The sequence below is a fragment of the Mauremys reevesii genome, linkage group 4 (genome assembly GCF_016161935.1).
Source record: "Mauremys reevesii isolate NIE-2019 linkage group 4, ASM1616193v1, whole genome shotgun sequence".
Classification (NCBI taxonomy): domain Eukaryota; kingdom Metazoa; phylum Chordata; order Testudines; family Geoemydidae; genus Mauremys; species Mauremys reevesii.
Window position 1 is genome coordinate 71,342,604 of NC_052626.1, and position 27,567 is coordinate 71,370,170.

General features: G+C 45.8%; 2 protein-coding genes across 3 annotated transcripts in view; one reads left to right on the plus strand and one right to left on the minus strand.

Moving 5' to 3' along the window:
• Nucleotides 1-6,470, plus strand: part of PSMC3 (proteasome 26S subunit, ATPase 3) — a 23,389-nt gene extending 16,919 nt beyond the window's left edge. The window contains exons 4-13 of one of the 2 annotated variants that reach the window (XM_039538336.1): nt 1,412-1,516; nt 1,611-1,673; nt 2,291-2,428; nt 2,860-3,003; nt 3,641-3,789; nt 4,317-4,413; nt 4,609-4,754; nt 4,953-5,034; nt 5,200-5,328; nt 6,328-6,470. In XM_039538336.1, coding sequence (XP_039394270.1) covers nt 1,412-1,516; nt 1,611-1,673; nt 2,291-2,428; nt 2,860-3,003; nt 3,641-3,789; nt 4,317-4,413; nt 4,609-4,754; nt 4,953-5,034; nt 5,200-5,310 — 1,035 coding nt within the window. In that variant the 3' untranslated portion in view covers nt 5,311-5,328; nt 6,328-6,470. Of the gene's footprint in view, nt 1-1,411; nt 1,517-1,610; nt 1,674-2,290; nt 2,429-2,859; nt 3,004-3,640; nt 3,790-4,316; nt 4,414-4,608; nt 4,755-4,952; nt 5,035-5,199; nt 5,914-6,327 lie in introns of those variants that run through there. The other variant, XM_039538335.1, reaches the window with a different exon arrangement.
• On the minus strand, nt 6,014-27,567 carry LOC120405092 (transmembrane protein 178B-like). Its single transcript, XM_039538344.1, is given in 5 exon segments — nt 6,014-7,727; nt 13,970-14,107; nt 16,311-16,424; nt 26,617-26,751; nt 26,754-27,567. Coding segments are annotated over 5 exon segments (873 nt in total). The 5' UTR covers nt 26,995-27,567; the 3' UTR covers nt 6,014-7,482.

Sequence of the window (27,567 nt, forward strand, 5' to 3'; positions counted from 1 at the left end):
TCCACACTTGGATACTGCCTTGCTGAGCCTGCCTGCCTGCCCACACCTGGTTCACTGGCACAGAGGGGCAGGGCCCTGGGGTTTTTCTGTGGCAGGCCCAGTCCTTGCACTGTGGGAGGATTATGTGCAGCCTCACTGCTGAGTCCAGGGGGGGTGGGAGCTGCACAGTGATCTCTCACCTCTGTGCAGCCAGTGGCCTGTGCTCCCCAGTGCCATGCTAGAGCCTCCACATTTATTTGACAAATTTTGCTAAATTTTTTAATTTTTGGCGCAGAATGCCCTCAGGAGTAGCGGCTGTACTATTCTGCTATAATGTTTCTAGTTAGTCAGACTCTGATATACCTTATTCCCCTTCTCTTATGGAAATAAGCTATAATGATATAAGCATTTGTATATTGCTGTAACTGCATCCACTTTAGGGAGGTTATCACTTCAACTATATCTGTTCAATTTTTGTGAATAGATGAACACTAAGGGGAATGTCATTGACCTAGCCTTAAGTTTCTCTGAAGTTCCTTGCAGTCTTCTATAATTTTATTTCATCTGTGGATTTTGCCACCTTTCTGCTCACCTACTTTTCCAGATCAATATTAAATAAAACTGGTCCTTGTATGGTACCTTGTGGATTCCCTGTTAACCTTTTTGCTTTGAAGAATCTGATAATTTATTCCTGCTCTTCTGTTTTCTCCATTATTTCAACCCTCACAGTTCAAAAACTGAGTCAGATGTCCGAAGACGTATTAAATCCATGTTTTTGTCTTGTGATTTTTTGGACTCCTCCTGCCCAACTACAATTCTGTTCCTTTAGCCTTTTTCTCATTCACAACAGTATTTTGACCTACTTAGTTTCCTTAGTAGACTGTTGTGAGTGACTTTGTCAAAGCCTTTTTAGAGTCCAAATAAATTATATCATCTGCTTTTCCTTTATCTGTAATTTTTTGACATGCTCAAAAAATTCTAATAGATTAGTGAGGCACAATTTTATTTTCCAGTAGTTGTGCTAGTTTGTATCTGTCTTTCTCAGTGTTTCATAATTCTTTAATATTGTTTCAACCAATTTATGTGATACCAGTATTGGTTTATTATACTGGAATGGGGAGGGTGCCTAGCACCCCTAGCCACCACTCCTGTTCCCCAGGATTTTGCAGTGCCTTCCCCTGTGCTGTTGCCTTGTTGCTATGACAGGGAGCTCTGCTACTCAGGAAGCTCTAAATTCTCCCAGGGGATTTAATTACAAGCATAATTCTACCATTGGTGGATGATGGTAGACAGTGGGATGTTTAGTTTCCACTGCTTTGTGTGATTTTGAGCTAAGAACCCAATATCAGAAGCCTTGAGATGTGATCCAGGGGTGGGATGGTTAGACTGGCCTGATTCTGCTTCTAATGATATCTTTTCTTCTGGTCTTCAGCTACTGGATGTTGACCCCAATGACCAGGAAGAGGATGGAGCAAATATTGATCTAGATTCCCAGAGGAAGGGCAAGTGTGCTGTGATTAAAACCTCCACTCGCCAGGTGAGAGCCATGAAGCTGTGTAGGTGTGGGGAGTGCTGGTAGGGGATCCAGCCCTGTTTGGTTGCTGTGCTTACATTGATTACTTTCCCCACAGACATATTTCCTGCCCGTGATCGGGTTAGTTGATGCAGAGAAGCTAAAGCCTGGAGACCTAGTGGTGAGTGGTTGCAATGTAACTGGCAAATACTGATCACATGGTGTTAGCCAGGAAATCTAGTATTTGGCTGGCTTAGTTTCTCATGAGGAAATGATCTAAGCAGATTTTTTTATAAGGCCTTGTTTGGACAAGGATTTAATGGTGAGATATTAGCATGTGTTAACTAATGCATTTGAAAAGTCTAGTGTAGACAAAGCACACTGGGCCAGATTTACAAAGGCATTTAGCTGCCTAAGTATGCAGTTAGATGCCTAACTCCCATTTAAATCAATGGGACTTAAGCACATAGGCACCTTAGTGCCAATTAAGCAGGCTATGTGCATTTTTAAGCACCCAAATACCTTGATAAACCCCTTGCCTTTGTCATGTCAAGTTAAAGCCTAGACTCCTTACTAGTCTTTAACTCATCCAGACATTAAGAACCCGTCATGTCACAGAACTGCCTCATTTTATTTTTTTTTTTATTTTTTTTTACTGAGTCCTGATGCATGAGCTGTTTACCTCTATAATATCCTGACCTGGTGTATCATCTGTAGGTGAGCTATCTTCCTTAGTTGTTGCCTGAACGGGCTTTATCAGAAACTTTTCAGTCTAAGTTATTGCCTTTGTGTTTGCAGGGTGTGAACAAGGACTCTTACTTGATCCTGGAGACTTTACCTACTGAATATGACTCACGAGTGAAAGCCATGGAGGTGGATGAGAGGCCCACAGAGCAGTACAGCGACATTGGGGGGCTGGATAAACAGATCCAAGAGGTGACAAGCGGAGGAAGGATGGTCTAGTGGTTAGTCAGGGAATCCCACTTTTAATTTCCTGCTCCTCCACAGACTTCCTGTGTGACCCTGGGCAAGACACTTAGTCTCTCCGTGTCTCTGATCCCCATATATATAGTCAGGATAATAGCACTTCCTTACCTCATAGGAATGTTGTGAGGATAAACACATTAAAAATTGTGAGGCACTCAGATACTATGAGTAATGGGGTCATAGAAGTACTTTAGAATCCAGTCTGTGAATAACATGATCCCTACAGGTAGATTTTCCCCTGCATTTGAGTTTGGAATTGAGGCAGGCTGGATCCACGGGGTGGGAGGTTAGGGATTCTAGCTTAAGGACTGGATTAGCATCAGGAATAGAGTTTCTGATGGAAAAAGTTTTATTTTCTTAATGTTTTTCTGTCCTTGCAGCTGGTGGAGGCCATTGTGCTGCCAATGAATCATAAGGAGAAGTTTGAAAACCTGGGTATCCAGCCCCCCAAAGGAGTGCTTATGTATGGGCCACCTGGAACAGGGAAGACCCTCTTAGCTAGAGCATGTGCTGCCCAGACAAAGGTAAGAGGGATTGAGTGCACAGACCTGCCCCACTAACAGAATTCCCCTAGGGCAGAGGTTCCCAAACTTTTCTTATTGCGTATCCCCTTCCAGATGTACCAGCTGACTGTGTACCCCCACCCTTCTCATCACTGATACTTTGTGTGTTCTTCTTAACATTACCTTTCTTTAGCCATATTTCACTCTTATGTACAGATATAGTGTGACATATACCACGTGAAAAAAACCCTGACCAAGTTATAAGCTCAGTTAGGCTGGACAGTTGCTGGGCAACTGAACCTGCGCTATACGGTGATTGGAGGTGAGGAGTCTGGATGTCAGCATCTCTTTGTATCTGTGTTCTCATTGGTACATCTTGAAGTAAATTAACTACTGTATTTTATATAACAAATTCCCACGGAGTTTTAAAGCTTCGTCTGAGTAGCCTATTATGAAAATGCAATAAATAAAATAATAAAATCCACGATTACACAATTTCTCCTGCGTACCCCCCTAGTAATGCCTCATGTACCACAGTGTGGGAACCCCGGCTCTAGGGTTAGGCGTGATAGGCTCCAACCTGTGCTGTGAAGAGAGCAGAGAGTTGGGGCAATGTGGGCGAAGGAGCTGTGTAACTGACTTGTTCTCTACACTCCAGGCAACATTCTTGAAGCTGGCTGGCCCACAGCTGGTGCAGATGTTCATTGGAGATGGAGCCAAGCTGGTGCGAGATGCCTTTGCTCTGGCCAAGGAGAAAGCTCCTTCTATCATCTTCATTGATGAGCTGGATGCCATTGGCACCAAGAGGTGAGATCTGCAGGCCATGCTGTAAGAACTGGAGTGAACTCCCAGGATTGTGGGGTAGGTGGGGAGTTTTAGGGTGCTTCTCTGTCTGGGTGCAGTAAACCCAATCTAGTGGGTGGGATCATTTCAAAAGCATATTTGTTTCCTGTATGAATAATTTGATCCTTCCTGCCAGCTCAGTCTGTTGCACAGCTATTGGGGCTGGGCAGCGAGAGCCACAAGGATAAGGATCCTATTTATTACCAGTAAAGAGTGGTTCTACCTCAGTGCAAATCAGGATTGCCAGCACTGTTAGCAGGCACCTACTAATGCTATTAACACCTACTACGCTGGCATAGACAATATTAACCCTTTCTGGCTTGAATGCAAATGGTTTGGGCCCAGTGAGACCCAAATAATGCCCATGTACATTTTGGAAGAACAAAACATGAATGAGGGGGAGGGAGGCTGGTGTTGGGGCAGTATAAGGGCACCTGGGGGAGTTACAGGCATGAGCAGAGTTGACTCAGTTTCCTGTATTCCTTCTCCAGGTTTGACAGCGAGAAGGCTGGCGACCGGGAAGTGCAGAGGACCATGCTGGAGCTTCTGAACCAACTTGATGGATTCCAACCCAACACACAAGTCAAGGTAACTCTCTCCCTGCAAGAGGCAGTCCTGTTATTATCAAGCCACAGTGGGCTCTACAGGGTGGAGTTGCAAGCCCTTCACGAGGAAGGTGATCTCATGGCAGAAGGGAGCTGGTGGATCCTGCTAGGCAGGGGAGCCCAGAACAGAGTGTCTGTCCCCTGGGAGCCTCAGGCTGATATTCTTGCTCCTCTGTAGGTGATTGCTGCAACCAACCGTGTGGATATCCTGGACCCTGCTCTGCTCCGGTCTGGACGCCTAGATCGCAAAATTGAGTTCCCAATGCCCAATGAGGAGGCCAGAGCTAGGATTATGCAGATCCATTCACGCAAGATGAATGTCAGGTATGAAAGAAGTGAAGCCCAGCTCATTGAGGGACATGATGGAACGAGTACCATAAATCTTTGTTCCTTAAGCCTGGGGCTGGAGGTGCTCCCTCCCGTGTGTAGAGCTTGATGCTGGGTGCTTTAAGGACACTCCACACCTTGCTGTTCAATGGCAGTGTGGGGTTTTATGGATTTGTTTTTTGTTCTCTCTCGCAGCCCTGATGTGAATTACGAGGAGTTGGCTCGCTGTACAGATGACTTCAATGGAGCACAGTGCAAGGCCGTGTGTGTGGAAGCGGTGAGTATCACTTAACAGCCTATTTCCTGCCCCCTCAAACTTCCACAGCAGATGCTAAGAAGGTGAAAAGAGGAAAGCTTGGGGTGGGATGGAGTAATTTATGACAGGTTGATCTGGTGCCAGGCTGGTGTTCTATCCCTTAACTACTCTCTCTCGTTGGGGTAGGGGATGATCGCACTTCGGCGTGGAGCCACAGAGCTCACCCATGAGGACTACATGGAAGGAATCCTGGAGGTTCAGGCCAAGAAAAAAGCCAATCTGCAATACTATGCCTAATCTCTGCACCGCAATCAGGTATTGTGGCCTTGGCAGAATTGGACAGGCTGGAATTCGAGAGGACTGGACTGTTTGGTTATATTTTATGTGCTGGAAAAAAATAAAGCTCTTTTTCCCCCCTCCTTTTAAAAAAATAAATAAATCCTTGCCTAGATATGGTTCATAATGCTACAACTTGAAGGGAAAATAATTAGTCCCGTCCATGAACGTGAAATTGGCCTTGAAGTCTGTCTTGGGCTGGGACAGGCTTAAATCCTAAGGTGAGAGTAATTGCTTATGTTTTAGAGCCACTTGCTGTGGAGTAGGAGTGACAGGGAATAATAAATTTAGGGGCTGTAAATGTAATCTAAATCAACCATTGGCTGCAGGCCAAAGGTCCTCAACATATCTACAATTCTTTCACTGCTGCAGCCAGTGGAGGCAAACAGCTAAGCAGAACCTGTCCAATTCTACACTGGATTTAGCAGTCTTTTGTTAGGGTCATGTACTTGTTCCATACCACAAGCCTCTCTTTATTTCTACTTTGCAAAAGAACGTTCTTAACTTCTTGCTCCTAATTCCACCCAGGATCCTTCCCTCATGGTGCCTGTTGCACCCCTTTTTCAACCTGTTAATATATGACTATTGTATACGGCGTGAGGTGGCGTGAGTAGTTAGTGCTCTGCAGTGCTGTGGAAAAAAACTCACCAATCCATCCAATAAACAAGTTTTCCAGTACTTTAATGCCAGTTGAGAATCACAGCCTCCATTTAAAAATGACACTTTATAAATACACTGACTTTAGCACTGCTTATCTTACATGCCATTCAGTTGTGTTAGAGAAACACATCCCTGTCCCACTGCCTGTGCGCCTTGTGGGGGGAGGTGGGGGAGCAGCAGGAGGTATGTATGAAAGAGAACTTTATCGGGCAGTAGCTTGGCTCATGTTCCTGAGTTAGCCCTAGTGCTGATGTGGGTTACAAGCTGCTCACCATCCATTCCTCCAAAAAAATGTTATTTGTTCTCTGCTGGTTACAGGACATGGTATCAACTGAGCTGTGGGTTTGTGATTGAACTGTGCACAGCTGATGTATCCCACATTCCAGACAGACAACTGGGGATAAAGCCTCTGCAGGGACAGTGTACGAAATGAGCATAAGCCAAGCTTTCTTGGGAAAATAAATTATAAATCTTCTGGATATACTGCAACAAGCTACTGTGACTGCTCCATTTTCATGTTGGCAATGTATTTCCCTCTAAGCTCATCACTCTTTTCATAGAGAGCTCTTTGCTTGCAGTGAGGAGTCATGTACCTCAGGTAGAAGGTAGGCTGGGTCCTTGAGGTTGAGCCCAGCAGCTGAAACTACTGCCACTCTGTCTCCTTGTGGAACAATTCCACAGTGACTGAATGGTGCCTATAGCTTATTGGTCCTAGCTGTTGCACACACTCATAACTAGGGTCATGTGCATTAGCTGGCAGATGCTGCTGCTTACTCAAAAAAGTGACTGACTTCAGCTGCAGGAAGGGCCTGATGCGGAGACCAGAGGACCAACTCCCCCCTCCCCCCAGAAGGGGGAGTGCTGGTTTGTTTAACTCTTGCTGTCTTTCCAAGCACATTCAGTAGTGGCCAGTGGCAGCCCACATTACATAAGGGGGGAGTGAGCCTCATTTTTTGCAGCAGATCTATCAATACTGAGGATGGATGAACTGCCCTAACCACTATTTGGATCTCCAGGCTCCTTTGGACAATGGAAGGCTGAACCAAACTGCTAGAGGCCAAGCCAGGTGGAAGGGTGTTCAGTCTCCTGCCAGTGTTACACAAACTCTGCAGCTACACATTTAAAATGGACAAGAATCCTCCACAACTGGACTAGAATAAAAGAGCTGCAGTTAGTGTTTCAAATAAACAGGAGCTAATCCCTTGCATATAAAAGAAAAACTCCCTCTTAAATCAATGAGCAAGTCAGTAAGACATCAACCCCAGCTTGTTGTAGAGTCTGTGTCTAAGACAAATTCTGTAGCAGGAGAACCACAGGTTTGCATTTGCCACAGGACTTGGACAAAAACCTTTAACATCCCTAGTGTGTACCACCCTCAGCAATGGCGCAGAAATGCCATCTCCATGGCACTGTTAAACCACAGCTTTACCTAAGCTGTGCTTGCTGGAGTCTCTTCTCCTGCACCCTTTGAGGTCACACAGCTCCATTTTCCTGTCTGGGTTTCTGTACAGCAGTACGAGAGGCATTGAGCGAGGGGGCCAGTGTGCAGAGGAATCCAGCCAAAAGAGTAAGTCCCAGGCCGCCCCAGGCACAGAACATGGACCAGCCGTAGCCATGGCTGATATCCTCTGGCAGCCCATAGACATAGCGAGGATAGCGAGACAACTCAAAATTAATCCCAGCCACACAGGTACAGAGTGAGATGATACAGCATGTACCTGCAGGAGAAAAGCAAAAAGAATAGGCAGCCTTTGACCAGGCCTGCAAAGCACTGCAGCTGTACCCATAGGTTCCTTCCTCCCTCCCCAGGCAGTGCCAGGTCTCAGACTCTTGATAACCCTTTATTCTTTACAGTGAAATCATGGGAAGGGGAAGAAAAAATGCAGCCCCCAGCTCCACTACAGTGCATTTCATTTTCTATCTCCTCAGGTTAGCTTCCCCTCACCTGCTTAACTTAGGTTGACTTACCCCAGTAGTGTAGACAAGATCTAGGTGAATAGCGTAACTGAAGTTGATGTAGCTTAGGTCAATTTACCGCAGTGTCTACACAAGATATTCTCCTGCAGACTTACCTTACTCTTGTCTGGGAGCTGGAGTACCAGAGTTGATGGGAGAGTGCTCAGCAGGTCTTCACCAGACCTGCTAAATCAACAACACTGCATCGATCGGCGCAGCAGTAAGTGGAGACATGGCCTTAGTGCTCACACCTACACTGGTGTCTCACCTTTGCCCCACCATCCAGGAGCTGTTTCAGATTAATTTTCTCTATTTCTCTGCTGCATTTTGCTAACTTGACTTCTTTCCTGCCCATGTTCCTAATCCTCTCAGTGCCCTTTGTAGAAATCTGGCCTCCCGTTTCAGCTAACATGCTATTTACCCTCTCAGCTCACCAAAAGTTCAATCAAGCTAGGTAGGCCTGCATAGTAAACTTTCAGCTGTTCTTCCACCCATTCCCAGAGAGAGAACCAGCTGAAAGGAAGCCTGTCTTGGTTTGGTAAAAGTTCAGCCTTCACTAAAGCACCTGGCACACATTTGTGCTGAATATTTATGCACCAACACATTTGTGGCCACCATCATACACATCCTGGATAGGTCATTTAAATACCAGAACCTAAGTGTTGGAAAGCCAGGAGTTAAAGTGACACATCTCACGCCAGCCAACCGTCATGCTGGGAAGCCAGGACATTGTGCTGCTCAGCCTCCAGTGGGACTGTCTGTCTTGGACTCAACTACCAACAGTGGCCTACTCCGTTCCCTGAATGGACCAGAGGAGAGCAGATATCCAGACTCCTCTAAGTAAGGCAAGCCACTGCCTCCCAGCTCAGGAAGTACTTGTAGCCTAGGTCTGGCCCTTTTCCTCTGCTCAGGGACAAGGTAAAATGTCATCTTATGAACCTTTTGCTACAAGCAAACATTCATTTTCTCCACTGACCAGTTTTCTGGGGTTCAGGTTTTATGCTAAGATCTCATTGCTAGGTAAAAGATAAAGTTATTTAAAGGAAGCAGAGGGCTCTGCCTTTGCCCTATTCAGCAATGCGCTAAACTTGCTGGAGCTTGCCAAATCCTACTCTCATTCAAAAACGAACATTTCTTGTTCCACTGAATTTTGCATTGTGCACTATATCTCAGCTCGACGAGGCTAGTAAACTATGTTGCACATCTCCTCCTGCCTTTTTTTTGACCACTTAAAAAAAGTTTGAAGACTTTTGCAGCCTGGAAAATAATTAATTTTCCACACCATATTCTCTCAGAAACCTTGGTTGACATGGCTTCAAATCCCCTACCCCAGTTATTGACCTAAACTACCAATTTTCACATGTTGTGGTTTTTAGAGAAGGTGCAACATAGGCATATCAGATCAATGAGGGACTGCCACACCACTCCATCACTGATCATTTTTAAATGAAGATTAAAGCTACACTATAGGAATCATTTTGGGAGAGGTCTATCTCCTGTGTTATACAGGTGGGTCAGACCAGATGATCACAATGGTACCTTCTGGTCTTGGAATTTATAAAACAACTATTCATAAGTGATTACTGATTCTCTGCTTAGAAAATCCACTAGGTTGGTGGTGACACTCACGAGGTGAAGACCCATTAGGATTATCCCTGTTGGCTCCATGGCTAGAGCCCAATGACTTCCAGGCAGTGAGGAGCCAAGCAGATGGCTCCTTATCTGTTTATGTAGTGCATCACAAGGTGTTATCCATTAGGATCTCCACTGTGGAGTTTTTGACGAACAGATAGAAAGGCCATGTGGGCTAGCCTGACTGTGAGCTTCAGTACATGGATGTAGAACCTCATTCTCTAGGATTTGAGTTCCTGGCACTTGTAGATGATCCAGTAGGCTTCCAATCTGTACCTGATGTGTGTGTGATTCAAGTAGTCGGGGAGGAGGGGGTTCAGAATAGTAACGCCTCCAAGCCCATTTTTCAGGTTCCTTCCAGCAGCTCAGTTCTGTGACAACCTGCAATAGGACCATCATCATCTTGTTCATCTGCTGTTTTGTTGGGGAATACAGCTACCTGAAACAAAGGCTGAACAGTCGCAGGTGAAGTCTGCTAAGCAGTGTCATGTACATGTGGGCCAACGTATGGCCTAGCAGCACCAAAAACATTTATACTGTTGCAGTCAAGTACCAGTGATTGCTGGGGCAGGAGCATTTCTTCAGGAAGGGATGCTCTTGCCAAACTGGAATCAGGGCTCCTACGAACTCTTGTCTGTGATGGGATGAGAGACTGTTTTTCATAGTTCACCAGGGCTTCAACTACACTGCACACCAGTAGCAACAGTGTATAGGATATATGCAGCTACACACAGCTGTGAAAAGCAGGCCGTGTCCACACTGTGGTGTGTAGCTACACGTGTCCATGAAAGGCTCTGAGTGGGGGCAGAAAGCAGGGAAAGGCTCTAACAATGGGAAACTGCTGCAGCCTTTCCTCACAGCCTCTCCCCCTGACCGAGCCTTTTCTCACTGCTGGAGCCTTTCCCTGTGGTGGGGAAAGACTCCAGGAACATGAAGGCAGTGGGACGCTACACTGCTAAAAACAGCAATATAGGGGAGGCACTGCTTGGGCAAGTAGGGTATGTACCAATAGGGTTTAGGCGCGTGCTTACTCTACTTTCCTGAGCAGTGTCTCACTACCTGCACTGTGGTGGGAGGGCATGTAGAGTCTGTACTCCACAACTCACCAACAGGAGTGTGCCGTTCAGACATATCTTAGGAGTTCCAGATGAGAGAATAGGGAAAGGGATGATGTACTTCAGCTGTGCTGCAGATTCCTGCTGAGATCCACCCTTAATCAGCCAATTGTCTAGGTAAGGACAGATGGGGATGCTTTTTCTTTTGAGCTGTGCTGTTACTATCATTAGGCATTCTGTGTAGACTTTCAGGGCCGCAAACCATCCAAACAGCACCACCTACTATTGGTAATAGTTTGTCCCCACCATGAATCTTAGATACTACCTGTGCACTGGCTGGATGGGTATATGGAAGTACAGAGCCTGCAAGTTGAGATCCATGAACCAGTCCTGGGCTTGCAGAGATGGACACAAGTGTTACCATCCTGAATCTGTCTCCAGTCTAGAATAGGACAAAGATCCCTTCTCTTCTTCAGGATAAAGAAATACCTCTATTTCCATGGTATCTCAGCTATCGTTCCCAGATGAAACAATGAGGTCATTTTTGTTTGAACGGGCTCTTATGAGAAAGGTCACAGGATGGGGAAGGCAGAATGTAGTGAATGGAACTGTACAAGGTAGCCTTGGGCAATGTTGTCTAATGCTGTTTGTTAGCTGTGACAGCCACCCAGGCCTGTTGGAATGGGGCAAAGTAGTTCCTGAAGTAGTTACAGACTTTCGATCAGCACTGTTGTGACTCTCAACCCTCCCATCAAATCTGCTGTCTCAGAGGAAGCTGAGTTGGCCAAAGAGGTGGAAGATGGACATCCCCTGCAGCTGATATTCCAGCTGTTGGCCCTAGAAGTAAGACGACCTCCCCTGCAGTTGGTGGGGTTCATATTTGTAAGAGTTTCTGTAGGGAGCTGATGTGTAAATCCCAGGGACCTTAATAAGGCCTTTGAATCCTTGTGGAAGTGGAGCACTTCCTCTGTCCACTAGGTGAGGAGCACCATTTCTTCAAAAGGCACGTCCTTTATCACGCCCTGTACTTCTTGTAGTATGCCAAGTGCCTGGAGCCAGCAGACCTGTCTTGTAGTGAGGGCTGTGGCAATCAATCTTGCAGTCATATCAGAGGCATCCATAGCTACCTGCAGCAATGTTCTCATGAACCATCTGCTTCTCCTTGATGATCCATGTTATCCCTGCTATTCTTTCCCACATGGAGTAATTGTACTTGGTAATTCACCACCCAAAGCAACACCTCATGAAGATGCCTTTTGTCCAAACACGTCTAACTTTCGTGGGTCCTTATTCTTAGGAGTGCCTTTCTTAGACTTTGATTTCGCTTGCACTGCAGATGACCAATAACCCTGGGTTTAGGTGAGGATAGAAGTGCTCAAAACCTTTTGGCAGCACCTGATACCTTTTCTCCACACTCCTGGAGGTGGGAGGAAGAGTGGCCGGGATCTGCCATAGCCCTTTCGCCATTTCTAGGATCCTTTCATTAATAGGGAGAGCAATGCTGACGAGGGTCATCATACTCAGGATATCAAACAGTTTGTGAGACTCTTTACATGAACTTAGTCTCAATGTCCAAGGTCTCCACCATTCAGGACAGGAGGTCCTGGAAGGTATTAAAGTCTTCCATTGCTGAGGCGAATGCTAGTGTTACCGCCTTGTCTGCTGTCGGAGGATGCTGGGGACTGTCCTCTAGTCTCCTTTTCTGGAGGGCAATGTCTGGTTCTAGTGTGGTTGGCCTAGCCAGAAATGCTGCCGGAGAGCATGGGGTGCAGGAAGGTGATCTGCTCCTTGACATGTGGGAGGACAGTTGTCAGTAAGACCAATATGGCATGCCGTACAGATATTGGCCACATTAGGGCTGGCTGGCCCAGTGCCCCCTCCATGCTGGTTGCACTCCCAGATACCCTCCTTGGGTCGTTCTCCGATGACAGGAGATAGGGCTTTCTGCTCAGTGCTGGCAAGAAGAATTACATCAGTGATGGGGAGGAGGAATATCTCACCTCATTCAAGAGTGATACTCAGTAAATGGTACAAGGCTGGTACTGGCCATCTCTTCAGTATTGGGAACATCTCTGGGAGTGATATGGATATCTCTAGAGCATACCTGAGCCTCTTGCTCAGCTCTATCATGAGTATCATTGCAACTGGGTCTCTTGTTCTGCATGATTGATTAGGAGTTTTGTCCCTGAAGTGGTGTTCCCTTGCCTTCCATCCGAGAGCTCCCCTCAGTCAGAGTTACATGGATGCTTAGACCAACTACACAAGTTGGTATGCTTTTTTTGAGTGGGCACAGGGGCTAGCTGTGCTCCCTGAGTCAGGGCAGTTGGTACGGGAGCTGGAGTTGTTTGTGCTGACTTAATCAGTGCCAGGACTGTTGCAGTTGTGCCCATGCTGAGGTTGTCATTGCTGAGGTCTGTCTTCACACTGAAGTGTTCAGCACCGACTGTGCCAGTGTTCTCCTTTCCACTGCCCCATCCCGAAGTGTGTTAAGTCCTTGAATGAGCACTGGCTTATCTATCCTCACTCTGGACCCAGAGGTGACTGTTACAACTAGAGTGACCCACATGGACTGCTCAAGCAAATGTAGCTTGAGCCCCACTTCCCTGGACTTGTGGGTCCTGGCAGAGAAGGACTTGCACACAAAGCACTTATTCAGGACGTAGCTCTCCTAGGCAGAAGAAGCCTCGTCTGTATCCATCCTTGAGGAGGATCAACCCATTGCAGGATGGGTAGGGTTTGAATCCTGAGTGGACTCTGCCATGAGGTATGGTGGTTGGCACTAAGCCCCTTGCCTTGCTGTACATGGAGATCATCAATTTGCCATTTTTTAAAACAAGAAATGTCCTTTAGAGAAAGTGTGGGGACAGAATTCTTCACCAGACTGGAAGAACTGGTTTAAGGTCTCTTAAGAGCGTAGCAGGTCGAGCAGTCACTGGATTCTGCCTCACTTCCATGGCCAGCAAGAGGGAACCGAGGGAGGGTCATTACTGCCCCACCCTTTATACCCTCGTGCAGGAGCATGAGGTGGCACAGGGGACATGCACAGCCCTGATGGACACTGCTACTCAGAAGACTCTGATCTTGCATGCATGCCTACAGTGAGATCTACACTGACACAGATGCAAAGAAGAAACCTGACTCATCTCCTGCCGTGCATGTCTAAAATTTCAATCTCCATGTTACATCAACTCTTGCATTAATAAATGGCTTTGTGCTGTTTGCTGATGGGGCTGATTGTACTTCTGCATGCTTAGGATGTCACTCTAATGCTTTCGATCAAAAGTTTGATATTAGAATGAAGAGAAAAACTCTCTCACCTCCCATGAGGAAGAGCAGCCCTGCCACGTATTGCATGAGCTCGTGCTGTTTACAGCAGCCCAGCATACCAATGATCCAGCCAAACAGGATGATGGAGACTGCCATGCCAATGAAGCCGGCTGTCATTCTCCGCAGATCTGAGGAGAGAGAGGAGCAAGAGGGGAAGAAACAAAGGAGACTCCAAGACAGGATGTTGGGGAGGCGAGAGAGGGAACAGACACAATCCATTGAGATTATTAGGTCTACTGTCCTGAAAGTTAGTATCCCTGGTGGGCTTCCCGTCCTGCACTCCCTTAGAAATAAATTGTTTGCATTACAGTAGTGTCTAGGCACTCGGAGACCAGGGCCCCTTTGTGCTGGGAACTACACACTGTCCTGAAGTGCAAGAGACAAATTGGACAGAGGGTGATGGGTGGAAGGGATACAACATACCAAGCACTCTGATGGTTTGCAAACATCACATTAAAACCACAACTTTTTTGTTACTTTGTTACACTGGGGTTATTTGTTGTCGTTGTTGGGAGGTGATTAGCTAGACAGAGACAAAGCAAAGGAAAGGAGACACTGAAAGGAGGGGGGTAAAGGAAAAGGGGAAAGTATGGAGGGCAGGTGTAGTGAGATTGAGGTGAAGAGACTGAGGGAACGGGAGGAAGAGGATTGGAGCAAACAGCTAATCAAAACGGGAGAGAATGTCCATAGTAAAAGCTGTAAAAAAAGTAAATAAATAAAAAAAAATCCAAACACTGATGAGGTCTGAGGTGTCTGCTTCTTTCTACTGCTGCCACCAACTCAGTTTCTGGCTGACTTCTCCCGGCAGTTTCTTTTTCCTGAGCTCAAATGGAGGTGGGGAAATAGATGGGGTCTTCCCTGTGTACTGGAGCATCGGGAACACTGGGTAATGCTATCTGGGTCTCAGCTCCTCTCTTCCTCACTGTAGTACACCTACTTGTCTCTGATCCTGCTGGAGCAGAGGGCTACATTTTAAAAAATGACCGAGTTTGGGAGCCCAACTTGCATCACTTTAAAAAGGTTTTATTTTCAAAGGACTGATGCTCAGCACTTGCTGAAAAGCAGGCCCCTTTAATATGTCTCAACTTGGGCACACCAAAAATCACTAAGCACTTTTGAAAATTTAGACCAGAATGTAGGAATCTGGTGTTCTGAGCCATACACCTACAGACTTGTCAAGCCCTATGGCATTTTCTTGTATGTCTCTCTAACCATAGTTCTTTGTGACAGCATCCATGTGCAGCACCTACATGGACATGCAGATGTGTGAGGCTACAGCATGATCTCAGTCATGTTGCATTAATTGGATAAAACGTCACCTAAAGTTGTGCTGGTAAGTTATAAATGGTGGAAACCAGCAGGGGAAGTTGGGTTACCTAATAGCTCATATCCTCAGAAGTCCAGGAAGGGAACCCCAGAAGGCAATGGATAGGACAAATAGGGGAAGTAGGTGAGGACGGAGATAGAATGGAGCACTTTCACGTGTGTTGCAGGTGACTAGGCAGCTGGGAGGGGTTTGGGTAGGAAGGAACTGGCAACAGGAGGATGCAAGGATGGGCTTGTAGAAGAGTCAAAATTAGCATGCTTTCTGGGAGGAGAGGTCATGAGAGTTAGGGAGCTAGAAAGAGGTTACACACCATTTGGGATGTAGAGAGAAAGCATGGCAGGCACTGTACAAATCAAATAAGTGTGCAGCCCTGACCTAATAGGACTAATCTGTGCTTCAGCATTGAGTCTGACCAACACCTAGCTGCTGTGAGGCTATCCAATAAACTGCAGTGACACTTCCATCACACCCTAACAGATCTGCAACATTATTGCCAATTTATATGGCCCCTGCAGTAGCCACTCCAAATGTCCTCTACACTTGGGTCACTTTGCTTGTCTCCAGCCTCCCTGATTAAGGTTCATTTAGGCCTGGGGTCGGCAACCTTTCAGAAGTGATGTGCCGAGTCTTCATTTATTCACTCTAAGTTAAGGTTTCGCATACCAGTAATACATTTTAATGTTTTTAGAAGGTCTCTTTCTGTAATATATAACTAAACTATTGTTGTATGTAAAGTAAATAAGGTTTTTAAAATGTTTAAGAAGCTTCATTTAAATTAAAATGCAGAGCCCCTGGACCGGTGGCCAGGACCGTGTCACCTTTGGCACGTGTGCCGTAGATTGCCTACCCCTGATTTAGGCACTAGATACCATTCACTGATCTCTGAATCAGTGCCCCATTTGGTACTGAAGTCATAGCAGTGACCTAGATATGAAAGATTCTGAAAATGCTTGTACCCTGCTTAGTAAGGGTGCATGGCATTGGTAAGAGTCTGGATTACTTACGGAGAGCATGCCACTCATCCTGCCGGATGATGTTGGTAATATTGATGGGTAAATTGCGTGGCAGAGAGGATGAGGTGTAATGGTACTTCACAGCAGTGCAGCGCTGAATAACTCCTGAAAGAGACAGAAAGAGCAATGTATGTACCTAGCTTGACTTTAGGAAATGCCACATTCCCTTTGTTATCCTAAGAAGCAGAGTTTGCCAGTCTAGCATGCCAGACGCATGATGGTCTTAGTTCAAAGTTAACCCACTAACTCAAGCCAGCAAATGAATAGGACAGCAACAGAGCAAGTGTAACCAAAAAAGGGAGTGTGAGTGAGTGAGTTTCAGAATGGGCACACAAAGTGTAACCTGGGATTAAAAGGGGAGGAGGTGAGTGTGAAATAGTCACTGAGGGAGAAGGCAGCCCCATTGCCTGGGAGTGAACAAAACACTAGCAAAAGCATACTAGGAAACAGTCCTGCTCAGCTCCTTGTGACAATGGTTGTGAAATGCTCAGGGATATTAGAGAGGCTACAAAGGCAGACAATTCAGAAATAATGGGAGATTTCAACTATCCTCATATTGACTGGGTATATGCCACCTCTCAAAGGGTTGTAGAGAGAAAATTTCTAGACGCCATTAATGACTGCTTCTTGGAGCAGCTTGTCCTGAATCCCATAAGGGGAGAGGCAATCCTTGATTTAGTTCTATGTGAAGTACAGTATCTGGTCCAGAAGGTGAATATAGCTGAACCACTTGGTAACAGTGGCCATAATGTAATTAAAATTTAATATCCTTGTAGGAGGGAAAATGCCAAAGAAACCCACCACAATCGCATTTAACTTCAAAAAGGGGAACTACACAAAAATGAGGAAGCTAGTTAAGCAGAAATAAAAAAAAAACAGAAGAGTGAAATGCCTGCAAACAGCATGGAGGCTGTTTAAAAACACCATAATAGAAGCTCAAACTATATGTATACCCCAAATAAATAAAATGGGACCAAAAAAATGCCATGATGGCTAAACAGCAGGGCAAAAGAGGCAAAAAGGAATACTTTAAAAATTAGGAGTCAAATCCTAGTGAGGAACATAGAAAGGAGCATTAACTCTGGCAAAACAAATGTGAAAGTATAATAATGCAAACCAAGAAAGTATTTGAAGATAAGCACACAAAAACAGCAAAAAAAATCATCAGAATCAGGAAACCTGCCAAACAGTCAGTGGGGTCACTGGACAGTTGAGGTGCTAAAGGAGCACTCAAGGAAGACATGGTCATTGTAGAGAAACTAAATGAATTTTTTGCCTCTGTCTTCACTGCAGAGGATATGGGGGAAGATCCCCACATGAGCCATTCTTTTTACGTGACAAATCTGAGGAACTCTGCTAGATTGAAGTACCAATAGAGGAGATCTGGGAACAAAATCGATAAATAAATCATCAGACCAGATGATCTTCACCCCCGAGTTCTGAAGTAACTCAAATATGAAATTGTAGAACTACTAATTGTGGTATGTAACCTGTCACTTAAATCAGCCTCTGTACCAGATGACTGGAGGATAGCTAAGTGACACTGATTTAAAAAAAAAAAAAAAAAAAAAAGGCTCCTGAGGCAATCCTGGCAATAACAGGCCAGTAAGAGTAGTTCAGTACCAGGCAAATTGATTGTAAGTATAGTAAAGAACAGAATTATCAGACAAATAGACAAACATAATATGTTTGGGGAGAGTCAATGTGGCTTTTATAAAGGGAAATCATACCTCACCAATCTATTAGAATTCTTTGAGACAGGGGTCAACAAGCATGTGGACAAGGATAATCCAGTCCATATCATGTACTTGGACTTTCAGAAAGCCTTTGGTAAGGTCTCTCACCAAAGGCTCTTCAGCAAACTAAGCTGTCATGGGATAATAGGGACGGTCCTCTCATTGATCAGTAACTGGTTGAAAGACAAGAAACAAAGGGTGGGAATAAATGTCAGTTTTCACAATGGAGAGGTAAATAGTGGGGTCCCCAAGAATCTGTAATGAGAACCAGTGATGTTCAACATATTCATAAATGAGCTGGAAAAGGAGGTGAACAGTGAGGTGGCAAAATTCTCAGACAATACAAACTTGTTCAAGATAGTTAAGGCCTAAGCTGACTGTAAAACATTACAAAAGGGATCTCACTAAACTGGGATGACTGGGTGACAAAAATGGTAGATAAAATTCAATGCTGGTAAGTGCAAAGTGATGCAAATTGAAAAACATGTTCCCAGCTATACATACAAAATGATAGGGTCTAAATTAGCTATTACCCCTCATGAAAGAGATCGTGGAGTCATTGTGGCTAGTTCTCTAAGACATTCACTCAAAGTGCAGCAGCAGTCAAAAAAGCTAACAATGTTAGGAACCATTAGGAAAGAGATATATAATAAGACAGAAAATATCAAAGCCGCTATATAAATCCATGGTACATCTACACCTTGAATACTGCATACAGTTCTGATAATCTCATATCAAAAAAAGATATATTAGAATTGGAAAAGGTGCAGAGAAGGGCAACAAAAATGATTACGAGTATGAAACAGCTTCCATATGAGGAGAGATTAAAAAGACTGGGACTCTTCATCTTAGAAAAGAGATGACTAAGGGGGGATATGATAGAGATCTATAAAATCATGAGTGCTATGGAGAAAGAATAGGGAGGTGTTATTTACCCTTCACAGAACACAAAAACCAGGGGTCACTCAATGAAATTAATAGGCAACAGGTTTAAAACAAAATAAGGTACTTCTTCACCCAACACAGACAACCTGTGGAACTTGTTGCCAGGAGGTGTTGTGAAGGCCAAAAGTATAATTGGATTTGAAAAAGAATTAGATCCATCAATGGTTATTAGCCAAGGCAGTCAGGGACAAAACCCCACGCTCTGGGTGTCCTGAAACCTCCAACTGCTGGGACTGGATAATGGGATGGATCACTCTAAAATACCCAGCTCTGTTCATTCCCTCTGAAGCATCTTGCACTGACCACTGTCAGAGACAGGATACCGGGCTACATGGACCATTGGTCTGACCCAGTCTGGCCATTCTTATCTTATGTTCTTATGATTTCCTTCTCTAATGAGATTCATTGGGACAGTAACTTCTCAGCACAGACCTGGCTCCACTGGGTATTGGGGGAGGGACAGGCTTCACAAGGAAAAAAAGGCAAGTACACGGGGGCCCTCTTAAGTCCAGGGATATTTAGAAATTGAGAAGGGGATGGGAGAGAGGTGGTCTCAATTTCCCACATGCTAAAAAACTGTTGATTTTAATTTATTTTAGAATCGAATCTGAGTATGTAGATTTGTAAAACCACACTAAAGAGGGAGATTCCAGAGTGTGCTCCCTCTCTAAGTCCTTATACAGCTCCCATCAACAAGGACAGAGGAACAAGATTTGCATTTTGTTAATAAAGACTTAGTTCAGAGAGGTAATATGGGGGATTTCACTGTATGGATGCCTCTTGTCCATTCCCAGAACTCAATCTAACTCTTATTTACTTCAATGGGATCAGGTCTCATTCACAAAAGATTTGTACAGTTCTGAATTAAGTACTTACGCCACATCCTCCACATCATGGTATCTAATTAACTAATTCCAATCATCATTGTCAATCACTGATTACATATCCAATTATTAATATTTACCATACTAAACACTTTATATGGTAGGGTTGAATTTTTAGTGTGTACACCTTACAGATCAGGGTTGGCCAAATCTACTGACCCTCCGAACCGCATACGACAATCTTCATAAATTCGAGAGCTGGGACACAACTGTTGGGGCTTCAACCCTGCAGGAGACACCAGCCGAGACTTGGGCTTCAGCCCCGCTCCTGCTAAAGCCAGGAGCCCCAGCAGGTGTGCCTCACGGGGCTGAGTCCTCAAGACTCCCCTCCCTGCAAGGCAGAAGCCCCTACCCCACCACCAGGCAGAGATCCCAAGCTCCCCACTCCAGTCCAGTAGGTGGAGAAAGGGGAGGGCTTTGGAGGTTCCAAGAGCTGCACTTTAACCATAAAAGACTCACATGCAGCTCACAAGCCACAGTTTCGCCACCCCTGTTATAGATCTAGCTTCTTGGTGTGAGTTTTTATGGACTCTATAATTAAGGCTGCAAGTCTGTCATGGAGGTCACAGAGTCAGATTCTGTGACTTTCCGGGACCTCCGTGACTACTCCAGTGGCCAGTGTGTCTGGCCCAGGGGCCGCCTGAGCAGCTCAGGCAGCCCCTGGGCCAGTAGCAACGGGGGTCCCAGGCCACATGCCACCACCAGGCCCCCAACCCAGCAACAACGGGCCGCCCCTTGCCCCAAGATTTAGTCAGGGGTATATAGTACAAGTCATGGACAGATCACAGGCCAGGAATTTTTGTATACTGCCCGTGACCTGTCCATGTCTTTTACTAAAAATACCCGTGACTAAAACGTAGCCTTAGCTATAATACAAATATACAATTAGAAATTCTATATAAAACTAACATCCAAATTAATCAAGTCTTATAAAAATCAGTGTCACATTAGTAAACAGATATTGCAATATAGGCCCCAAAACAAACATTATGATTTACCTCCTACATTCAGTTAGGCAGGGTTTGTCAAAGGTAAAACCTATTTTAGATAGACTACTGTAAAGAATAATTGTACTATCACATATATATGAGAAGCAATTTTACATTTTTATCTCAATATATAAATATAAAATGTAAGACTATAGCTTGCTTTATAGATCACTTATGTCCCAAGGGATCTGAACTAAGGATTCATTGGCTAAAACTTCATTGATTAAAACAAAGACACCAGCTCTTTATTTAAACTGGATGGTTTAAATATTTTTAGAATATAAATCCCATATACATCTGGTTTCAAAATGTTAAGTCCATTGCTTTCTCTCTTAGGGTTTAAAATTTACTCTAGTCCTATAACATGTAGGGTGGAAACAGAAGATACTATATCAAGAAGTGTTTCCCTAAAGGTGAATTTGAAGTTTGTAAATATTAAGACCAGAAGAGACCATTATGATCATCTTGTCCAGGGGTTGGCAACCTTTCAGAAGTGGTGTGCAGTGTCTTCATTTATTTACTCTGATTTAAGGTTTTGCGTGCCAGTAACACATTTTAACGTTTTTAGAAGATCTCTTTCTATAATATATAACTAAACTATTGTTGTATGTAAAGTAAATAAGGTTTTTAAAATGTTTCAGAAGCTTCATTTAAATTAAAATGCAGAACCCCCCGGACTGGTGGCCAGTGCGAGTGCCACTGAAAATCAGCTCGCATGCCACCTTTGGCACGTGTGCCATAGATTGCCTACCCCTGATCTAGTCTGACCAGCTACATAACACAGGACAAAGAACCTCATCTGATAATTTCTGCATCAAGCCCATACCTTCTGGTTGAGCTATGGTGTATGTTTTAGAAAGATATGCAGTCTAGATTTAAAGACTGCAAGTGTTAGAGAATCCACTACATCCCTAGGTAAATTACTCTAAAGGTTAATTGCTCTCACTGTTAAACAATTGTGCCTTATTTCTAGTCAGGTTTTCTAGCTTCAGCTTTCAACCATTGCATAATGTTCTGCCTCTTTCTGCTAGATTAAAGCGCCATTAACTATCACAAATCTCTTCACCATGAAGACAGTTGTAGACTGTGATCAAATCACCTCTTAACCCTCTCATGGATAAATTAAATAGATTAATCTTGTTTAGTCACTCACTATAAAGCATGTTTTCCAGATCTCAAATAATTTTTGTAGTTCTTTTCTGAACCCCTTCCAGTTTTCCAACATCCTTTTTGAAGTAAACACAGTATTCACTGATACCAAATACACAGGAAATACCAGCCCCTACTCTTGCTTGATATTCCCAGCTTATACATTCAAAATTTAAAATATAAATATAAAGTTTCTTTGACAAGACATTTTCTATACAACTATGTTTATTTGGATTAATCATCCTACCATTTTTTTAATTCTTTCCTGATTGCATCCCATATAAATCTTTCACAATCTTGATTGGGATTTATATCCAGGTAACTGGCCTATTGTTCCTGGGTAATCCTGTTTAACCTTTTAAAACAGTTGGCACTGTGCTGGCTTTTCCAGTCCTCTGGAATCTTCTGTGTTCCAAGATTTGTTAAAAATCAACATTAATTGTTCACAGGGCTCCTCTCCCAGTTCCTTTAATACCCTTGGGTGCAAGTTATCCAGTCCTGCAGCTTTTAAAGTGTTTTAATGTTAACAGTTGCTATTTAACATTCTCCCTCGTTACTGATGGGATAGTATGTACACCTCTACCTCGATATAATGCTGTCCTTGGGAGCCAAAAAATCTTACCGCGTTATAGGTGAAACCATGTTATATTGAACTTGCTTTGATCCACCGGAGTGCGTAGCCCCGCCCCCCCCCGCCGGAGCACTGCTTTACCGTGTTATATCCAAATTCGTGTTATATTGGGTGGCGTTATATTGAGGTAGTGGTGTATTTCATTATAACTTTATGATATCACTTACATCTTCCTGCTAATTTCTAAGTACAGAGAAAAAAATATGTATTTATTACTCCTGCCTTTTCTCTATAATGATTGATAATTTTACCTTCCTTTTCTCATATTGGACTGTGAAAGTATAAGGGGTACCATTCCTCTGGGGTCAGAGGCCTGCAGCTAGCTAGCTAGCTAACTGATTAACTAGCCCTGCCTGCTGCACATGAAAAAGAGCAGGACATGGAGGAAAGAACTGCAATATCTTCCAGAAAATTGAGGGACCAGGGGCTGTGCTCCCAATACACTGCTACAGGTGCTAATGCAGAGAGCAGCTGCTCCAGAAACCAAATGGACAGAAGGCAGACTGTGTGGAGTCCATTACTGCTGAGGCTCTGAGGCAAGTGCCAGGACATCTTAATAAAAGTTACTAGCATGAGGGTCAGAATTGGGGAAGCAACCAGTTAGCCTGCACAGACTTTGAGGGAAGAGTCTGCAAAGTTTTGATTTGTTTGGTAAGAAGGCTTAAAATAAAACTAACTGCTGGAAATTGCTTCCCTGGATTCCTTGAGAGAGTTCAGACAGAACTAACTAAGGAAGTGAGTGAGCTGGTTCAGCAAGATGAAAGCCTGGTCTGGTCGACGTAAATCACTATAAAATAGGCCCCAGTCCTTTTTACATGGTCCTATACCATTGCTAGGATTTTTTGTTCCAGATTATATTTAAGTAACTTCTTATTGTCTTTTAACTCTGCTGTCCGTAGGGGTTTTTTCCCCACTGATCTCTTTAACTGCTAAGAGAAGCTATCTCCATTTCCTGATTGCACGCATTGCCATCAGGTTCTCCATTTGTTTTATTTTATATTGCTTCTTTCACCTCCCCTCTTAATCAGGATTTTTTTAATCCAAGAAATCTTTTCATGATTGAAAAGGTGTGGGGTTTTTTTGGGCATTTAATAAAAGCATTTTAAAACAATCCCTCATTATCGTTCCCTCTTATGTTTAAATATTTCCTAAGCTAAATTTTGCTCATGATAGTTTTCAGCTTCTCTACCTTATTTGTACATTTATGTTCTTAAATTCTTATCTGTAAAGGCTGAGATGCTTGAAAGTCTCTATAAAAATCACATTACCATGTAATAATGCAAGTTACTACATCCAAATTACCAGATATTATTTCTGTTATCGGTTTTTGTCTTCTAGTAATAGGTAAATAATTAGATAAAGGCAGGGTGAACTTAGTTTATTCAAACCTTGAGAAAGGCCCATAAGGAGTTGAACCAATGGATTTCCCCCTTCCTAGTCTGCTTCCTTAATAAATCTTTTACAAAATCTCTATTGAAATCTTATAAGGTCATTTATTCCTCTGTCTCTGCAGGCCTCTGAAATTTCTTCTTTTTCATAAATCAATTAGTAGTCCCCATTAGGTTTCAGATTTGGGCTTGTTGCAAAGCAAGGAGAAAGAGAGCCTTGCAATGATAAATTGTAACAACCTGCAGACCTTAACAAGGGAAAATGTTTGCCTATAGTTCCCTACACATAATAATGTCCCTGACCAAAGAGCACAATGACAAAGTCATCTCCCCACTGACTGACTGACTGACACAAACTGTAGCCACATGAAAGTTGGGTGCAGGGAGAGGCTGTGAGCAAAGCAGGGAATGAGGAGGAAACAGTGAGAAAAGAGCCAGATCCATTAAAATCCATGATCTTGCAATACTAACACATGTGAATGACTTTACTTCCATGAGTAAAGAGGTAGGTGGATCAAGCCCTAGACAGAGAACCACACTCCTGTGCCAAAAAAAAACAACCCTGCGCTTTTCTGGCTGATGGGAATGGACTCCTGGCAAAGTTTAAAAAAAGAATACAGTGAGACTCGAAGTAATGTGGAGGTTTTTTTGAGGGATAGAAACTCTAGTAATTTCAGTAGAAGCAGAATGGTTCAATAGGAAGCAGAAACAGAGGCAGACATTTTAAAATGACAAGGTCAATTAATAAAATGAAACTAATGAACTGCCTTTTAGTGGAATGAAATCAACATGGAAATATAAATGAAAATGGATCCTGGTAGATTAAATGGAGAAAGAAGCTAATTTATTTTGTAATGGCATTTCTAGGAACAAGAGCCACAGCTGCACATTAGAGAGGATTCAGAGATGAAGTCCAGCTCCACAGTGAGTCATTCCATCTTCTGTTGTACAGGGGCTATGGGGACTTGAACCACAGCTGGAGGACACAATCAAAACTACTCGAACAATTGGTTTTTGCTATTTATTTTCATTTTGTGCCTAAGTCAAGGAGCTTTTCCTCCCACCCTCTACTCGTCCATGTTAATAAATATCTCTTGGGTCGGTAAATCATGCTCTTCAGAACAGAATTTTTGTTGTATCCCACTTTGTAACTACTCCGTAGATTGTCTATCTGGACTGTAAGCACCCTGGGATAGGGGCTGTCTTCATACCTGTCTAAGTCAGACAGCACACTGTTTGCACTATCAGAATAAAATATAATGTTTGAACAATTGCTCAACTGTGTGTCATATGCCCTGTTAAAGGATAATCTCCTTAACCCAGGTAGCAGGGGCCTGTGCTGGTGGAGCAGGATCAAAGTTCTATACCCACCATAGAGATTGGGTCATAGCAGAGGGATGATCATGCAGTGGGAGAGGGCACATACCTATTCAAATACATGAAAGTTTCACATGATGTAATAGGAGGGGCTAGGCCCTTTCTCTACAGCTCAGGTAAGACCATGCTTGGAATATTTCACTCTTTCCTTGGCCATTAGCTGCCAAAAAGATACTGACCCAATGAAGCAAATTTGTAGGTTGATGGGGGGGGGGATCCCTCCAGGGGATATATGGAAGGGTCTCCTCAGGACCATGGCACTAGTTCCAATGGTGGGGACTTTAAAAAATAGACTGGGAAAAGCCCCGCAGAACAAATTGGGCTGCCTACCTGTTTTCAACTACAAGGAGGGAAGCACCCTGATCAGACCCAGGCCTGGCCAAGACAACAGCATAGCGGTAGCAGTGCTACATGGGGTAGGCATCTGCAGTGCCACCCCTTCCAATAAATATATAACTAACAACCTTTTAAAGCTACCTGGCTGTGAAAAGCCACAGCTGCCCACAGACTCCTGGCCAGGGCTGTGAGCTAGGTCCCCTGGAGCCACCAGTGCTCCCCTTCAGCTAGGGTACTGCCCTATAGGAAATGCCTCAGGGGAAGGTGTCAAATCCCCTTGCAATTCCTTGGCTGCCTGAGCTGCTACCCCCCAGGCAGTGGCATTGCTTCCGTCCCCCCCAAGAGACGGGCCAGAGCAGCTGGGCGCTGCAGCCACCCCCGCACCAGAAGCAGGTGCAGCCAGGTGAGGCGCTGAGGGGGCAGAGCCGGGCCTGGGGCTGCATAGGCGGGAGAGGGAGGGGGGACAGTGACAGACCCTGCGGCATAGGAACAGACCGACTTCGAGGCGGACTGAGCCGCCCGCGCCAGGATGAACCACCCACCGCCCGGGGCTCTGCCCTCGGCCCGGCCCAAAGGCTCTTTCCGGCCGGTCGGCGCCGGCTGCCTGGGGCTGAATGGGGAGCGAGGCGGGCTCAGCACCGCGGACAGCGGCTGCTCCAGCCTCGGGAATTGCTCAGCTCAGCCACAAGGGACCCGGTTACCGGCAGGGGGCAGCCCAGGGAAAGGGCAACGCGGGCTCCTCCTCACCGGACAGAGCCCCCAGAGCCCCCCTGAACCTCCGTCTCGGGACCCCCCATTCCTCCTCCCCCCCGCCGGCCCCCCGAGCGCCCCCCCGCCCCGCCGCCAGCGCCCAGCCCCGCACCTTGCCGGATGAGCTCCTCGCTGTCTGGCTCGTAGCCCGCGCGGTGGCAGCGCCTCCAGAGCCCGGAGACGGTGGAGTTGAAGCGGCGGCCGCAGTGCGAGTCCAGCGCGGCGGCGGCCGGGGCTGGGGCAGAGGCCGGGGGCGGCCGGGCAGCAGGGCCCGCGGGGGGCGGGCGCGGAGCGGCAGGTGCGGGCTGGGCGCCGACATGGAGCCGGGCGGGTCGCTGCGCTTGTGGCCGAAGCCCCGGCAGCGCTCGCGGTGCCGCCGCGCGTCCGTCTGGTACCAGGAGTCGGTGCCGATGGCCACGGCCAGGAGGGCGAGGGCGGCGGCGGCCAGAAGCAGCCCCGAGCCGCTCAACGCCTGAGCCGCGGCCGCCATCTTACCCGCGCCGGGGGCGGGGAGCGGCTGGGCGGGCGGGCGAGCGGCAGCGCGTCCCCGGCAGCCGGGCTGGTGGCCGCCTCCCGTGCTCGGGGCCCCGGCTGGCGGCCGCCCCCACCAGGGCAGCCTGGCCCGTCACCCCCGCCCTGGGGCGCTGAAGGGGCGCCCGGAGCGGGCCACGGCCCCGTCTGTCCCGGAGGGAGCCTGGCCCCGGGCGGCGCGAGGCTACAGCCGGGTTCCCGCCCCACCAAAGTCCGACGCCTGCGGGGCAGGGAACCTCTGGCTGCCGAAGAGCCGCTTCGCAACCGCGCGACGTGCGCTCTGCTCCAGGGCCAGGCTGGGCGAGCGGCCCGGCGCTCAGTTCCCAGGCCTTTGGGTACCTCCCGCCCGCAGGCCCCTAAACACGGTCTCCCCCTCAAGGAAATCCCGGGGCATCATCTTCCGTGTCCGCGCTCCTCACGGTCTCAGCCCGGCTCCCAGAGCCGAGCCTGCGCCGCCTGAAACGTTGCCCGTGCACTTTGAAAAAACGCGTTTCCATCTGCCGCTGCTTCTGGCAGGGAAGCGTGTGTGTGA